We start from the raw sequence: 16,626 nt of genomic DNA, 5'->3' as shown, positions 1-16,626 counted from the left end.
AGAATTTTAAAAAGATATTTAGGATATCTTTGGGTAGTTAATTTCTCAAGAGACTTGCAGAATCTTCTTTTCTCATGAATCTGTTAATGGAACAATATGGAGATAATATAATAGATCAAAAATGAAAAAGCAAAAAGGTAAATAAGAAGTTATGATCCTTAGAAATCATGTTTATATAAGAAATTAATATGCAAATAAGAAGACAGTTCCTGCCATGGGAGGGTTTATAGTCTAGTGAGAGGTAAATAATGCATAAACAAAGCAATAAACAAGAGAACAATTGCCTTCCATGACAAATCAATGAAGCAATATATGTAATTGCGACCGTGATAGACAGGAGGGCACTTCATTTGTTCATTTTTCCCCATCAATCCCTCAACAAATACTTCAGGACTTGCTATCATCCACAGACATGGGGCCCCATTTGGGAGTTTTCAGTAACAAAACAACACCCCCAACCTCATCACCTATAGTTATGAGGAGGCGAAACAAAAATAATTTAAAAGCATAATTTCAAAGACAGTGTGTGTGTGTGTGTGTGTGTGTGTGTGTGTGTGTGTGTAAGTACAATATCCCCAGATTTTCTTTTGAGATGGGAACAGATGAAGCAATTTCATGACAGTCGGATCCACACACACTTGTCCTTCCCTCTTCCTAAACTGGGAGTCAGAAGGTCTGAACAGAAATCAATCCATGCAATTTATTTTTAACTTCTTTCTCCTTAGCCAGGATTGATTTTTTTCCTTGTGATCAATGGCTCAGAGAATAGCTCCATTGGCCTGAGCAGCTGTTCAAGCTGTTGGTCTGGCCAGCCCCACATCTATCGAACAGAACATTAGAAACTGATTATGAAAGTAATAGAATAAAGATGTTTAAAGGATGGGCCCGATTACTCTGCCTTCCTGGTGAAGAATACCTCCAGGCAGGGGGAGACTGCATGCAAGAGCAAGGAGAGCCATGGGGAAGGACTTGGGGTGGCAGGACATGCACAACCTGGAGGGGTGGGGCACAGGGAAACAGGAGGCATTGGTGTTTATCTTCTTCTCCATCTGATTCCCTCCCTCCTTTCCTTTTTAGCTTTTTTTTTTCTTTTTAGCTTTTTATTCTTCCTCCTATTTCACCTTTACTACACCAACTGCTTTTAGATTTGGAACTGCAAGGGAAACATCTGTTCCCCAAAAAAGGGGGGAAAATGGAAATTGATAAGCTTTTCCCTCTCTGTGTGCTTCTTGCATTTTGAAATTGTATGATTCTTTAATCTCCATTCTCCTTCCTCATTTTCTTCTGATCCAGTGGGTGTGTGATGGGCGCGTGGGCCTTAGTCACTCCCCCTTGCCCCTCTAGCCTTGTAACCAGGCAAGGTTGCTTCCACTTTCTTCTCTGAAAAATATTTTCATTTCTCAGAGGATGCACGCCTTGTAATAATGTGCCGTGGTAATTCCAACCAACACAATTAGAATGGTGAGTAGGCCATACCCAAGACCGTGCGTCCGATTCTCCAGAATAAACATCTGCAGTTTTACAGTCTGCCCCCATGGTGATTGCTTCTAGATTGCAGAATGAAGAAATAACCAAAGTGCTCTTAATATGATTGTGTTTTTGATTTCACTGTTCAGTGTAATTGCTTGTTAGGTGTTCTTGGTATATGTGCAAGGAAGGCTTGGAAGTGATGGCTTCTTCCTCTGAAATATCTGAGCAGAGTCCTTGTGAAGTTGATTGAATAAAACTCTTCTAAGACACACTATGGTTCTCAGCATTTTTTTGTTTAAGATTTGTCCTCAACCCCTCCTTCCCTGATTTTTACCTCCTGGCTAATTTACCTTCTCATCAAATGATCTGTACTCTTTGGAGGATCAGTTACATAGAATAATAGCAACTAATATTAAGTGGGTGGGTAGTGTGAACAAGGCTTACTATTGTTGGTAATATTATTATTATTTTAAATTGAGGTAACATTATGATCTCCCCCATCAGGTGTAGTACACCCACTGTCAAATCATAGTCCATTGTGCTTCCTTCCCTCTTTGTTTATACCCATCCTCCACTCCCTTGCTCCTCCAGATGCTTCAGTTCTATAGTCAGCTTCCAAGCGTTAGTTTTTAAACTTGTCTTTATCTGACCCTTAAATTGGTTTCTCTGTGTTCCACATATTAGTTACACTCTCATGTATTTATCTTTCTCTTTCTGACTTATTTTACTTAGCATTATCCCTTCCAGATCCATCTGTATTTCCACAAAATACATGAGTCTATCTTTATTGATTGCTGAGAAGTATCCCATGGTACATGTATACCACATCTTCTTGAGCCACTCAACTGTTCTGGAACACTAAAGTTTCCATCATTTGGCTGTTGAAAATAGTGCTGCAGTAAACAGCAGTATAAGTCTTCTGTCTAATTAGTACTTTTGAAATTTTCAGGTAGATGCTAGGCTTATTATGAATGCACTTAATTTTCACCACATCCTATAAGATAAGTCATACTCCTAACTCCATTTCACAGAAAAGGCACAAAGAGGTTGTCAGTTTCCTAAGACTGAACAGACAGTCAAGAGTGAAGCCAAGCGCCGGTTCAATCCCCGGCTGCTCCCCGGCCACCTGAGGCGGGTCCCATATGGCGCGCAGACCTCTCCTGCCGCCCGCTGCTCCCCTCAGCAGTGTACTTCGGTCCTTCTGCCTGCTCTGCTCTCCGCTCTGGCTCTGGTGAATTCTCTCACCCTCCCGTGCTTCTGACTCTACCCAGTGCATGTATAAACAAAACAAAACAAACAAATAAATAAATAAAACATGCCTCTATAAAAAAAAAAAAAAAGAGTGAAGCCAAGATTTGACCTAGACAGCCTAACATAAGCGATTTCTCTCTCACTCACTGCTCTTGTTCTGCTCTTTAAATGAGAGAGTCACACCCCTAAACTTTACTTGCCTGAGGCAGATTGGATCAAGAACTGTGTATGGGGCAGCATGTAGGAGCAGAAAGTTTTAACACAAAGTAGCTGCTTAAGCCATGTTTGCTGCGTTATTGCAAGAAACTTGCAGATGAAACTATTAGGTTATAAGAACTGAAGAATACCTTCATATTGAGGAAAACAGGACCCAGGAATTAGAGGGATGAGGGACACCAGTGATGTGACATTTTTGATGTGACATGCGTCACACACCGTGTTCGGAGTGCACTTGTTCATTTTAAGAAGACAAAACTGTCCAACACAGCTAAATGCTTTTCCCAAAAACTCATAATAGCTAATAGGGAAGGGGAGTTTGGAATCCATGTCTGTATTCTATTGCAGCACTGTTAATTTTCACAACACAGAGCTAACTAAGGCATCTAAAAGGTGCAGACAGATAAAATTCTCCCTAACCCTGCTGGGCATTTCCTTGAAGCAGAGCTACATTCCTGATATGAACCAGCTCTGCAAAGATAAACAAATAAATAAAATTATAACAAAATTATTGAGCAACATAGTGTAGACTTTTATTGAGAATGTCAAGCAAAAATTAAGCAGTGTTTATGTCGATACTCTGCAGCAAAGACTGCACCAGCACTATTTCTTGCCATTCCACGAGGTACTTTGCCTGCAACCAGCAGCCAGAGACCGACCATGTTGGCTCTCCCTGGGGCCTCTCCAGCCTTGCCTGTAATATTTCCTTTTTGTTTTCTTTCAAGATCCATTCCCACCTTATCCCGCCATTCCTTTCATCTCTCTCTTCCCTCCAGTCTTCCATCCTTAAATCCACCATCCCATCCAGTAAACAAAATGTCCTTCGGGGTTAAGAATCCGCTGTCCTCCTCCTAAGGCGGCGGGAGTGTGCCTCACACCTGCTCACAGACGACAGGTACCGGGGTGTGTGTGCACATATGTGCACATTGTATGTGGGTCACATAAGCTCATGGAGGGGAGTGGTTATGCCTCTGTCTGTGGAGTTAGGCACACATGAGGTTAAATTCCAGTTCAGCTTGCTGCATCACTGTCGTCTCTAAGACTCAGCTGCATCATCTATAGATGGAGATGGGACATGGACACTGGAGTGGCCTGCACTGATTATGCTGTAATTCCAGGAGCATAAGAATAGGTTGAGTAGGGCCTCCCCGGTGGTGCAGCAGTTGAGCACTGGGTTGCGAAGCTGCCCGCAGCCTCTGCAGCACCAGTTCGATCCCTGGCCACTGGCGAGGGTCCCACATGGCATGACAGACCTCTCCTGCCTCGTCCGCTGCTCCCCTCAGCAGTGTACTTCGTCACTCTGCCTGCTCTGCTCCCCGCTCTGGTTCTGGTGAATTCTCTCACCCTCCCATGCCTCTAACTGTACCCAGTGCTTGTATAAATAAATAAATAAACAAACAAACAAACAAACAAACAAATAAATAAATAAATCTTTAAAAAAAAAAGAATAGGTTGAGTAAACTGTTGTGGTTCAGAAGAGGGAACTCCTACCCTGCTCAGGCCCCATGGTATTATGGCTAATTTCACATTGTCATTCTTCCCTCTTCTCTAACAGGCTGTTTTTTGTTTTTGTATGAAGCGGTCATGGGGTCCCAGCTCCGTGACCCTGTGGTCCCTGACACAGCCAGGCATAAAGTGCTGAGTAGCTACTTGCTGATTGAATGACAAATGTAACAGTTAGAGGAACTGGGGCCAGTGTCCATAATGAGATGTCTAAAGATGATTAATGTTCAAAGAATAATGTGCTCTTGGCCAGGTCTTTAATTAATATGTGGATTGGGCAGTGGGTGGGGAAGAAAGACTTGTAATCAGCTTCCCGTGCTCTTACTGCCCCTGGTTTTCCACGTTGTGGTGTTGCCAACCACTCAAAGGAGTAGTTGATGTAAAATCATGACCCACTTGTAAAAATCCATGCAATTACCTCCACTTTGTTGTTGTTCTGATCTTGACTCAGCGAACGCAGGCGGAAGCAGCCTGGCCACAGGAAAAGAGCCTGGAGTTGCAAGTCGGAAGTTCTGAGGTCAGCTTTGAGCCTCACCTTTTAGTAACAAGGGGTTGGAAAGCAGCCTGTTGGGCCTCAGGCCCCTGGATTCTAAAATGAGGATGTAATTAGACCTGACTCTCATGACTGTGCTTGACCACAGAAGATTCAGTCCAATAATGAAAACTAACAGCTTAGAAATCTCTGCAAATACTAATCATTATGGTCCGGGGTTCAGGGAGTAAGAGAGGGTTAAAGAGGAACAAGACGCTCATCTACCCTTGTAACAAAAGCTGTACCCACATTCTCATAACTCAGGACAATGCCTATTAAGTGCAACAACAGGGCCAAGAGCCCTGGGCCCCAAAGGAAGAAAAGATGAATTCAAAGTGGGAAATTATGGTGAAGGTGGCGGCTTCATCGAGGCGGTGGCTTTGGGATAAGCTGCTGTGAAAATCTGCAGTGCTGGAACCTCTTAATGAACTTGGTGGGAGGGAACCTCTCAGGCCGCTGCTCCTAACCTAGCTGTTCTTTTTTTTTCTAATTTAATTTAATTTTTTAAAATTTATTTATATTTTACAGCATTGTTCATTTTTAAACGATGTTGATGTTTGCTTCCCCCACCCCCTCAGGTGTAGTTTCCTTCCCCAATGCACCCGTGCACCATCACCTCAGTCCCCTGTGCTCCTCCCTCCCTCCCTCTGATCACTCTCCCGCCTCCTCCCTGCAGGATGTCTCTGGTTTACATTGTATTCTGTATTGTTTTTTTCCCCTGATGTCTTACTTGGTTCTCCTATATTCCTCCTATAAGTGAAACCAACCAATATTTTTCTTTTCCCTCCTGACTTATTTCCCTGAGCATAATTCCTTCAAGCTCCATCCATGTTGTGGTGATTAGAATCAGTTTATCTCTTTTGGTTGCTGAATAGTATTCCATTGTCTATATACACATCTTCTTGATCCAGTCATCTATTTTGGGGCTGTTCTTGGAGTAGCCTCAGCCCTTGCAGGGCTGCACGCTGTAGCAGTGAGTGCTGTCTTTAGTTTAGAGACCTAAGTTCAAAGCCAGGCTCTACCACTTTGGAGCCCAGGGCTGGTAGCATCTCCTCCCTCCACATGGCCATTGTTTGAAGAGGCAGACAGTGCTCAGGAGGTGCTGAGCGTGACTCTGCAGCTGCGATGCTCGTGCTGGTGGTGGGCAGCACAGGCGTGATACAGGGTGTTGATGGGGTGCTCCACCAAGCAGCACTTGGCATTTCACGAGTGTTCATGGCCCTCTTGGGAGGTGGCAGTGTTTCTTGAGAAACAGCTTACATATGGTTTAAATCCATCCCCTGTGCTTCCAAAATTCACTCATGAGGCAGGCAGATCCCACATTGGTGAGGTTTTGCTGTCATATCTAGCAGCCCACACCTATCTCCAAAGCCATCTGTAAATCCCATGTCCTAAAGAAGCAGTCAGCTTCTCCGAAAAATGAATGATTGTGTTTGTCTTCTCTTTTTAGGTTTTTCAAAATATTTTGAATATGTCAGTAAAATTAATCAGTCTTAAAAGCTACATACACCTGCCATCATCCCGTACCTATTCTGTTGCTCCCCCCTCCCATTTCCTGCATCTCCTCCCAGTTTCCTTATTGTCTCCAGCCCATCAGCCTGTGGAGAGCAGTCGCCTGACTGGCAGATTTCAGTCACCCTCATAATCAATAGAGTGGGCATGTCTGGATTGTCAGCTTGATTTCTGTCTTAGTCTGTCCTGGATACCAGACTGATTGGCTTATAAACAACAGAAATATTTTGCTCACAATTCTGGAGGCTGGGAAGTCCGAGATCAAAATGACAGCAGATTTAGTGTCTGGGGAGCACTCTCTTCGTGGCCATCGATGGCAATCTTGTCAGTTTCCTCACATGGTAAGTGGCCAAGGGAGCTCTCCTGGGCCTCTTTTATAAGTCCACAAATTGCTTTCTTGAGGGCTCCACCCTTGTGACCTAATCACCTTTCAAAAGTCCTGCCTGCAAATACCATCACATGTTTCCTCAGATGCATTTGAGGGGTACATATCCAGTCTATAACAATTTGTTAGTGAAATTACTTCTAAAAAGTTTGAATTCATGCCCTGGGTCATGCCCTGGGTCAAGAACATGATCTCCAACATGATATTTGTAGAGTGCTTCACAGTTACAGGAAAGCATTTTATTATCTCATTTACTTCTCTGTAAAAGATGGGTAATAGTTATTATTTATTCCATATTTTATAGAAAATTGGCCCTGAAACTCCCAGAGAGAGAGTTACTGTGCCTAAAATTACATGTCTGATAAAGAGTTGAGCTGAAATGAATATCATGATGTTCCAGATCCCAGGACCTTGTAGCCTTTTTCCCTCCTCTCTTTGCCCACATGTTTGTTTCCATTTTCTGGAATACAATAGAAAAGACACAGGCTAGTGTCTGGTTTGGGAATATTTCAGTGAATTAACTTCCCCCATAATGCCCACCGGTGAAAAGGAAGTAGACCATGTGACGTCTTAAGTCAAAGAGAAAACTTCTATAGATGTAGGAAGACTGAAGCTAGATTCCTCATTAGTTTTTCTTTAGCTGCCCCCCCTCAATTCCATCTTTTCTAAAACCATATTATATTCACCTTCCACAAGGAGCAGGGCTTCTTTGAGAGAGGATGGGGGGAGGTGTTTGATAATACATGTAGTAGCATCTCACTTGACAGTTTCCATGGGTAGTTTTCTTAGTTTGGAAAGTTCTAGTGTCTTGGTCCAGAACCCTCAAAGTAGACACTTCAGGTTTTAGTCTTTTCACCTATTGTCATGGTAATTGGGAGTGTCCACGTGGTGCCAATTTTGTACTCCATGTTCAAGTCCATTTCTAGTCTTTCAAAAAAAATATTTCTGCCCTTGTTATCTTTGCCTTTTTTAACTCCCTGACTTCCTCCCACCCTGGAATAAAAAAAGCAGAGCAGGAAAGAAAAAAAATAATTTTCATTGTGAAGGGTCAGCTGGGAGTGCCAAGAGCATCTTCTCCTCCATCCAAGTCATGAAATCCGGAACCTGAAAATGAGGTGTGAAACCGTGAATGGTCAAATCTATGGCACAAAACACATTGGCTCTGTGGTCTCCTCCACAAAGTCATCCTTCCCGAGGAAAGAATCTCGGTACTCTGGCCCTGGCCATTTCTGACTAAATAACCATGTGGCTACCCCAGTATTTCCTAAAACCACCAGTTTACACATATAAACTAATGCTGGGGTCAGTTCCCGTAAGACCCCCAAGATGTTAGACTGGTTGTGGCTCCTTTGTATTACCTCATAGGACAGTGGTGAGCATGGAGTGCTTGGTCTGTGCCAGGGTCAAAGCCTTTTATATACTATACTGTGTTTAATCCTCAGGACAGCATGCCATAGGCAGTGCTAATATCTCTGTTTTCCAGGGGAAGGTATTAGGAAGGTTAAACTGTCCATCCAAGGTCACCAAAACAACAAGTGGCAGAAGCAGGATTCACATCAAGAATCACAGCCAATGTGCTAGCATGCTCACAGTCCAAGGAAGAGCCCTCTTTGAAAATATGTAATTGGAAACTTACCAAGTCCAAGCTCTTTATTGTGCTAAAACAACAACAGAGTCAAGCATGCTGATTCCTCTTCTAGTGCTGTTTGTGGTTTGGACAAAAAGTCTTTGTCCCATGCTTTTCTCACCCTCTCTTGCTGACATTCACAATAGGCAGTGAAGGCCCCAGGCTTGCTGAAATGGCAGTTGCTTTATTAGTTAGTATTTTTTCACCAATGACTATGCTGGCAACCTTAGTATGTATCTTCCCTCCAATTCCTCCCCTAAGCACACCCCTTCACCCCCCCCCACCTCCTCTAAGAGAGAGCAATCTAAGCTTCAGTGCCAACTATCTTATCCCAAGTCTATCCTTGGTGAAGCTATTTGGTGGCCATTATGTTAGGGTCCCAATAAAAAGATTTTATGTGCAAATCTGTTTCAAAAGATGGTCAACCTCAGCATGATGTACATAGGTTAGGTAATAGAACCACTCTTTCTCGAAACAGGCTGATAAAATAGCATATTCATTAATATCACAGAGCCTCCAGGACATCAAATGAGCAAATGCCAGTTGGGTGAACACTGAATTCAACACTGAATAGTCAAGTAGCAAGAGGTGGCTGACTGCTCAGGAGTCTTGTTGTTGCAAGTGCTGGACTGCAGCTTGGGTACACACACTTCCTGTGGTACCTTAGCAAGTGCTTCTGGAAAATGAGCTCGAGATGACACAGACAACATGCCTGCCAGGCAGACATCCGAGGACAGTCCTGACACTGATAGTGACTTCCTGATGAGACCTGGGGCTGTTCGTTGACTTTTGTGGCCCAGAGTCAGATGTTTGTTTCTTTGTTCTTGAATGAGAAATGTGATATTTGGAGGAATTATGTGGGTGGAAAGGAAGAAAGGGACCTAAGAGGGGCCTCCCCAGTGGCACAGTGGGTTGATCGTGGTGCTGTGAAGCTGTCCGCTGCCTCTGCAGCACTGGTTCAATTCCCAGTTGGCCAGGTAGATTCCCACATGGCATTGCAGACCTCTCCTGTCTCATCCACTGCTCCCCTCAGCAGTGTATTTCAGTCCTTCTGCCTGTTCTGCTCCCTGGCCTGTACTCGAGTGTTTGAATAAATATATAAATCTTTAAAAAAAAAAGAAAGAAAGAAAGGGACCTAACAATGTCAAGATTGATTTTAAATAATCTGAATAAAATTAGTGAGCAAAGGCGTTGGATAAGCTAATTGTGCATCATCACAATTCCCCTGTTCTTTTTCACCTCTTTCAGGAGGAGGAAATAAAGCAGAGGTGTATGAGAAGTAACAGTTGCCTGGAAAGGTGGTCGTTTTTCTCGGTTTGGACAGATCATTCACATCACATCAGACCCAGCAAGGGTTCTAGCTGGGAAAGCATCTTCTCATGTCATTTCCTATGAGGGCAATAGCTATGTGTAAGCTGGGTTCATTTCCATTATGGGCCCTCTCATTCACAAATTCTAATAGCAGCACCATTTGCTCTTGTGCAACAATAGAGCAGTGATTTCTTAGGGCTCTGAAAATTATATGCATATGCACAGAGGACGATCTGCCTTGTTGCTGGGTATCTTATCTGGGAAATTATAAGTTGAATGACAAGGGATCTGGCCCTTGCCAGAGAGATTTGGAAATCTTACTTTGCCTGAAGGACCAACATATGTATTGCAGTCAGAAAAACCTGGGTTTGAATTCCAGCTCTCCATTTACTCACTGAGTATGTTTTAAGTTGTGTAACTTCCCCATTCATCAATTTCTCACTTGAACTTGAAATAAAAGACCAGTATATACAGAAGAACAGCATTTGGCATGTACTAAATATTCAAGAATGGTGATGTTGTTAATATTTTCACCTTTTGGTGTATTAATAATGTTATTAACCATAATACTAATAGCAACAAATTTTTAGATATTAACTGACCTCCTAAGTATAAACTGAGATCATATAACAGCTACTCAAAGATGTTAGTTTCTGCTTCTCCCCTCCAATTACCGATACCCACTTACAAATTCTAGAGACACTGTATGTTTTCTTCTGTCTATGGTAGAAACAGGTTCAACATGACTCAAAGTCCTTTGGTTCCATATTTTGGGAACAGATTTCTCTCCCTGATTTGGGGCAAGTCATCATCCAGAAGGAAGGAAAAGTGAAAAAGTAAAGGATATGTCAAGTTAGACTCAGTTACGGCAAGAGTGGGAACACGTCTGAAGAGACAGATAGTGTTTAATGGCCAATGCATTTGTCCAAAGGAATCATTTTCACTGGCCAGGAGCCCAATTAAACCTGTAAAATGAAAATAGAGAAAATCAGATTAACGAGCCAGTCATTAGTGAGGAAAAGACCCAGCTAATTCTGTGTTTAGCATGACGGATGGGCCCAGAGCAAATAATTGGATGACATCCATCAAATGTAAAATAAAAGGTGTCACTGAAAGGGAAAGTGGTAATAATCTGTGGGATTTACAATGCCAGCAAATTCTCTTGTAAGGAAGAGAAAAGTTCATCAAAATAGATTAATAGTCACTAAACTTTATTTCTTCCTTGTGTGGTTGCCAGAGAACCACACAAATAATAGTGGAGAGGCAGCAAATGTATCAACCTGGGATCTTCCCAGCAGTGCCAGGATTCTACTCCCAAGGTGGAGGTGCCCAGCTAATGTTTGGAGATGAATTCCTGTAACTTACTGGAAGTAGGAGGAGCACATTTCTTCCCCACCTCTGGTTGGAGTCATGGAGCAATGGAAGAAGTCAAATGCTCAGTCCCTCTGCTTAAGCAGATGGGTCCCAACAATTCGGTATTCCTGCTCTGTGCCCAACCTGTGGGGGACTTGGGCTCCTGTGAAGGGCTCAGGCATAGGCTGGGGTTGTATACTGTCTGTGTGATGAAAGGCTGTGTGATGTTGGGGAAGGTAACTGACCTCTCCCAGCTTCAGTTTCCTGATTGGATGGCGAGGAATGTGTATATCCAACCAACTGACACTTGAGGCTAGCTGGGCCCTCACAGTTCAAATCCATGTTATTTCAGGGTCAACTGTATACCTGTAAATATATATATATATATATACACACACACACACACACATATGTATGTTTATATATATATATATATATATACTTACATATAATCCTCTAATGGTTAATAACTGTTTATGGTAGAATATTCTGTCATAAGCTTTCATTGCCTGGTAGCCATTATTCCTCTTATTTTATTGCTTTACCTTTTTTACAAAGACATCAATTTTAAGATGCAGCATCTATATCATAAAAGATTTTCTGGGAATACAAAGAAACAAATATATACAAGTGACAATGACAGAGATTTTTAATGTTTTAATAAAAAGGATTTTGGAATCAAGGAATATACTATATTGTAACTGAGAGAAAAGTAAGATGAATGAAGGACTCTTCTTAATAGAGGAAGAGGAGAACAGGCTCAGAATCAAACTTTATCATGTTCAAATTTGTCATATTTTGGAGCAAGTCATTCCATATGTATAGCCTCTGCAGGATTGCTGTGAGGATTAAACTGGACAATTTGCATAAGGACCACATGCAGGTCTGGAGCATGCTAGGTCCTCTCTCAGCCCCTGAAAGTCTTGTCATTATTTACTGGTATGAATCCACTGATCACTTGCCTGGAAACCAGCACTGCCTAAGAGTCAGGGCAGTTACAGTTGTGTGATAAGAATGGAGGCGTCAGTCTAGGCGTGTGTCTACCACTGGAGTGAACAACGAGGGGGTTGTCCAAATGGGAAGAGCAAAGTTTAGAAGTTGAGAGGAGGGAGAAATTACAGTAAATTGATGCCATCCAAAAACCTTGCATGAACTCCTGGGTCTTATACTGATGTTTAAAGCATCAGTTGGCTTTCATTGGATACAAAGGGGGCACCGTCAGAATAGGAGAAGTTTGCTGTGGTTCCTGCAGAGAGCTAATTTTTTTTTTTAAGATTTATTTATTTATACAAGAACTGGGGTACAGTCAGAGGCACAGGAGGGTGAGAGAATTCACCAGAGACAGAGTGGGGAGCAGAACAGGCAGACAGACCAAAGACACTGCTGAGGGGAGCAGCAGGCAAGGCAGGAGAGGTCTGCCACGCCATCTGGGTTTCTCCCTGCCTGGCTGGGAATCAAACCAGCACTGCAGAGGCTGCGGACAGCTTCACAGCACAGCGCTCAACCCACTGTGCCACCAGGGAGGCTCCCAGAGAGCTCATTTTTAAGCACATGATAGATAACCAAAGGATATCCTTTGGGTTGGGGTTTAAAAACTTTATCCCTGGGTACAGGATCCCCTTTGAGGAAGATGCACATGTTTTAGAACCAGACAGGTGATGTCACCCAACATGGTAGAATGTGCTGGACACACTTTGAAATGTGGTCTGTTTTGTTATATTTATTTCATCTCACTTAAATAACAAACCTTTCTTGTGATTGTAAACTCAAAGTTCAGGAAAGATCCGTGGCAGCAGCAGCATCTAGAAACTTATTAGAAATGACATTTGGACCCCACCCCAAGTACACTGAATCAGCAGCTCTGTGGGTGTCTGAATTTTAACAAGATTTCCAGGTGATTCTGATCCCTGGGAAAGTTTAAAAGGTAGTGATATAGTTCTTGAATGGCAGATCTGTTTAGTTGTTTGGTGTTATAATTAAAAATAAAATCCAGCTAAACAAATTCACGCAATCATGTGAGACTAATGGTGACTGTGTTTAGATCCAAGGATTATATTTAAACTCATTCTCTGCAGTCGGGGTTTATTGTCAAGAGGAAAAAAAAAGACTTCTTAGCAGCTCATTCATCTTAATATGTCAACACCCCACCTTTAAGCCAATGCTGAACCATATAGATTCAGAACAGATGTCTTGTCAAAAAAAAAAAAAATAAGTGCCTCATAGAATAGGAGACAAAAATGCTTCTAATGAGGAAATAGAGATGTAGACATAATGTTGAATATCTGGGAGAAAACCAGTGGCTCCACTGCTTCACAGCCTTCATTTTTGTACCAAGTGCTTTTCTAAGGTTCTGCTGCATGCTGACTCTAACACCTGCCCTACCTGGTAGCTTCTGGTGCCTGCTTTGTGGGCTTGCAATCTGTGCAGCGAGCATGGGGGAGCCCTGGAGATGCCTGCTCTCAGAGTGAGGAGTGATGGGTGGCTTTCATCAGAGCTGTTCCACCTCCTGCTCCCAGCAGCCATGGTGGCGGGGTGCCAGATCTGAACCCCAGTGGTGAACTGGCCTTCCGCCAGCCAGCGCTTAGGTCTTCGTGAGTACGGAGCATGGGCCTCCAGTAATTGCCTCCTCAGCACAGCAGCCTGCTTGCTATTGTTGTCCTGCTATTTTCCCCGAACAGGCTATGTTATCTTCTCTTGTGAATATTAATTTCCCCCGAGTTTGGATAATTGGGCCGAGAGAAGCCATCTGCAGAGCTGCGCCATCTTGGCAGAACTTCCCGGCAAGCCGAGGCCAGAGGACCGGCTCTCAGGATGGTTTCCAGCTTCCTCTAGAGTCCATCCCCTCCCTCGTGAGACCACAGGGTGACTCCCTGCCAGAAGCTGGATGGCAGGGCTGGGACTGAAACCCAAGTTCCTTCTCTGACCTTTGCTGCCTTTAAGTAACTTGCACACTGGAAAGAATCAATAAAAATTTGCCCAATGCTTGGATTTGTAAATATGAAGGAAAAAATCAGTGCTCTGCTCAGAAGTGAAATTGATTTCAAATTCTGATCTCAAAGTGAGGGGTGACAGTTGGGGGTGTCCTTCAGCAGGGATATTATACCCTGGTGCTCCAGGCAGCTGCTGTGAATGGATGCCAGGTTTGGAATGGAGTGAGGACTCGTCCGTATCGAGTGCTTTCAGCAACAGCAATTAATCAGATCGGGACGAAAATTACTTTGACAATCATACCATAGTTAGAATAGATTCAAAATTGTTTAAAAAAGACTAAATAATAAATATAATAAGTGGATCTGGGGTGCAGTCTGCATAGCTTCTCTGTTTTCAGTGGAAAGTTTTTATTAGGTGAGTACCTTGGCAGATCAGAGTGGCTGAATACAGTCCCTGCTGCTGTGGAAAGTGCCAGCTGTCAGGAAAGTCTGCTATCACTGCCCAAGTGTTGTCTGAGGGCCGTGGCATGGAAGTACCTCAGGGGGCCATGGGGATGGAGGGTCAACGCCAGCTAGGGATATTCTCTAGAAGGCTATCAGCAGCCAGGTGTGGCTATTGATGGAGAGACTGATGCTTTGCAGCTTGTGCCATGATCTGTGGCCTTACCTGACACCTTTGTGTTTCCCCACTATCCAGGTAACAACTGGTGGAAGAGCCAGCTACTATGTGTCCTACCGGAGAGAGGCCTTTGCCCAGATAAAGCTGCCCAAATACTCTCTGCCCAAGGTATGCACCACCTGCTGGCCAGGTCCTGCTAGGGGAGAGTTTGGGTTGCAAGGGGGTGATCTCTGCCTGGGAGGTGGCTGGAAGTCATCCTGGCTTACCCTGAGGCTTTGGCCTCTGCTGATATTGTTGAATCTGGGTTGTATTTCTCTCTCAGCATTGTGCATGGAAAAGAACTTTGATTTCCCATGACTCAAATATCCCATGTACCTTGGGTCATTTTCCAGGGGTGGTAGCAAAAGGAACACTGACTTTGGAGTCCCTTTTACGGCCTCTCCCCCATCCTGGCTCAGAGAGGAGACAGGATGCTCTGTGCACGAGTGTGCATATGTGTGTATGTGCACATGGTATAAGTGCATATGCATGTTTGCGTGCACATGTGCACATGCCTGAAGGTACACAGGCAAGTCTCATGGTTTTCTTCTTCGCTCTCCATTTTAATGCTAAATATAAATACACTACCTGTACTTCTGCTACCTTCTGCCAATATGAGTAATTAAAAAGGAATAACTTACTATAATGTTAGTATCAAATAACTGTGTTTTAACTCCTCTATTGGAAAAATCATAAAATTCACTCTGTAAGTTTTGTGAAGGTGGCTTCCGGGAGATGGATCTTAGATGTGAGCATGGGCAGGATATAATTGCATCACCTAATGAGGCTTCAGAGAAGCACCATCTCTGCTGGACACATATCAAATGGGATGTTTCAAGGCCTGGGGTCTCTAAGCTGGTGCTGGGGAGTCCAGAAGAGGGAGGGATTTTGGGATAAGAAAGTGAATTGACTTCTACCCACTGATTGCTTTTCTTCATTCAGTTCTTCCCATAGGTAGGTATCTAATAATTCATTCATTTATATCTGCTTTTATTCATCCATCAAGCTATTCTTTTTTCTATTTATTTTTTACTCGTGCCAGACATTGAACTAAGCTCTATAGCTAGAGAATGAAGCAGATACAAATGGTCTCTTGCCTTCATGGAGCTTATTTTCTGGTAGAGAAGAGAGGCTATAGGTTTGGAAGTTCAAGGACCATTGCGGAATAAAGGGTACAGCAGATGAAGGTGGTGAGGGTGTGTTTCATCAATAAATTAGTCTTTAAGTCAATCTAAGAGGGATACAATATTAACCCTGCAAACCAGTGTTGGGGAAGCTGATAGAAAATACTTGTGCAGGTCCTAAGTAGGAAAGAGATGGCTCTCTCAACAATGTAAACAAAATCTGAAGACACTGGTGTTGAGAGAGAGGGGTGGGCAGGGCCCTCCGGGCCCATGTCAATCAATTTCCCTTTTTTTTGATTGTGGTTGAAGGGTGTTCCTCTCAGACACTCTAAACCCCCAGGAAAGGTATATCCCTGCTTGGAGAAGATGAGGAAAAGGGGGTTCACATTCTCCCCTTTCTAAAGGAGCAGGGCCCCTCACAGTATCCTGATGGGTGATCTCCACATATTGGCCCAGGAGAGGAGTTTCCGAAACTTTCCAAACATTTCCCCAGTAGAGGGCTTATTTCCTCTCTGTCTGTGTGCATACTTTATTTATTTTCAACTTTCTTAGGAAAACAAACAGTTTGCTCCCCTGGGTAGTGTGGCTGCAGGTGGGAACAAATGAAGCCTTGAATTGATCACAAGCCTAGAACACTCCATTAACGACTAGCAACCCCATGGCAATTTATTGCAGTGTGCACCATCCGTGCGGGCCCTTTTATAGAACTTCATCCAGAGCAGCTTCTCATTAATATGAGGGCTGCTGTGAAAAT

At 43.3% G+C, this 16,626-nt stretch overlaps 1 protein-coding gene across 1 annotated transcript in view; it reads left to right on the top strand.

Moving 5' to 3' along the window:
* The window catches only part of SORCS3 (sortilin related VPS10 domain containing receptor 3), a 520,755-nt gene that overhangs the window by 401,924 nt on the left and 102,205 nt on the right, over positions 1-16,626 (top strand). The window contains exon 8 of the mRNA XM_054690210.1: positions 14,788-14,877. Within this exon, the coding sequence (XP_054546185.1) occupies positions 14,788-14,877 (90 nt within the window). The remainder of the gene's footprint in view (positions 1-14,787; positions 14,878-16,626) is intronic.

The sequence above is a fragment of the Talpa occidentalis genome, unplaced genomic scaffold, assembly GCF_014898055.3.
Source record: "Talpa occidentalis isolate TD23 unplaced genomic scaffold, MPIMG_talOcc4v2.1 talOcc4.8, whole genome shotgun sequence".
Taxonomy (NCBI): Eukaryota; Metazoa; Chordata; class Mammalia; order Eulipotyphla; family Talpidae; genus Talpa; species Talpa occidentalis.
The sequence above is the reverse complement of the archived record's forward strand: the minus strand, read 5'-3'. Positions and strand labels throughout refer to the sequence as shown.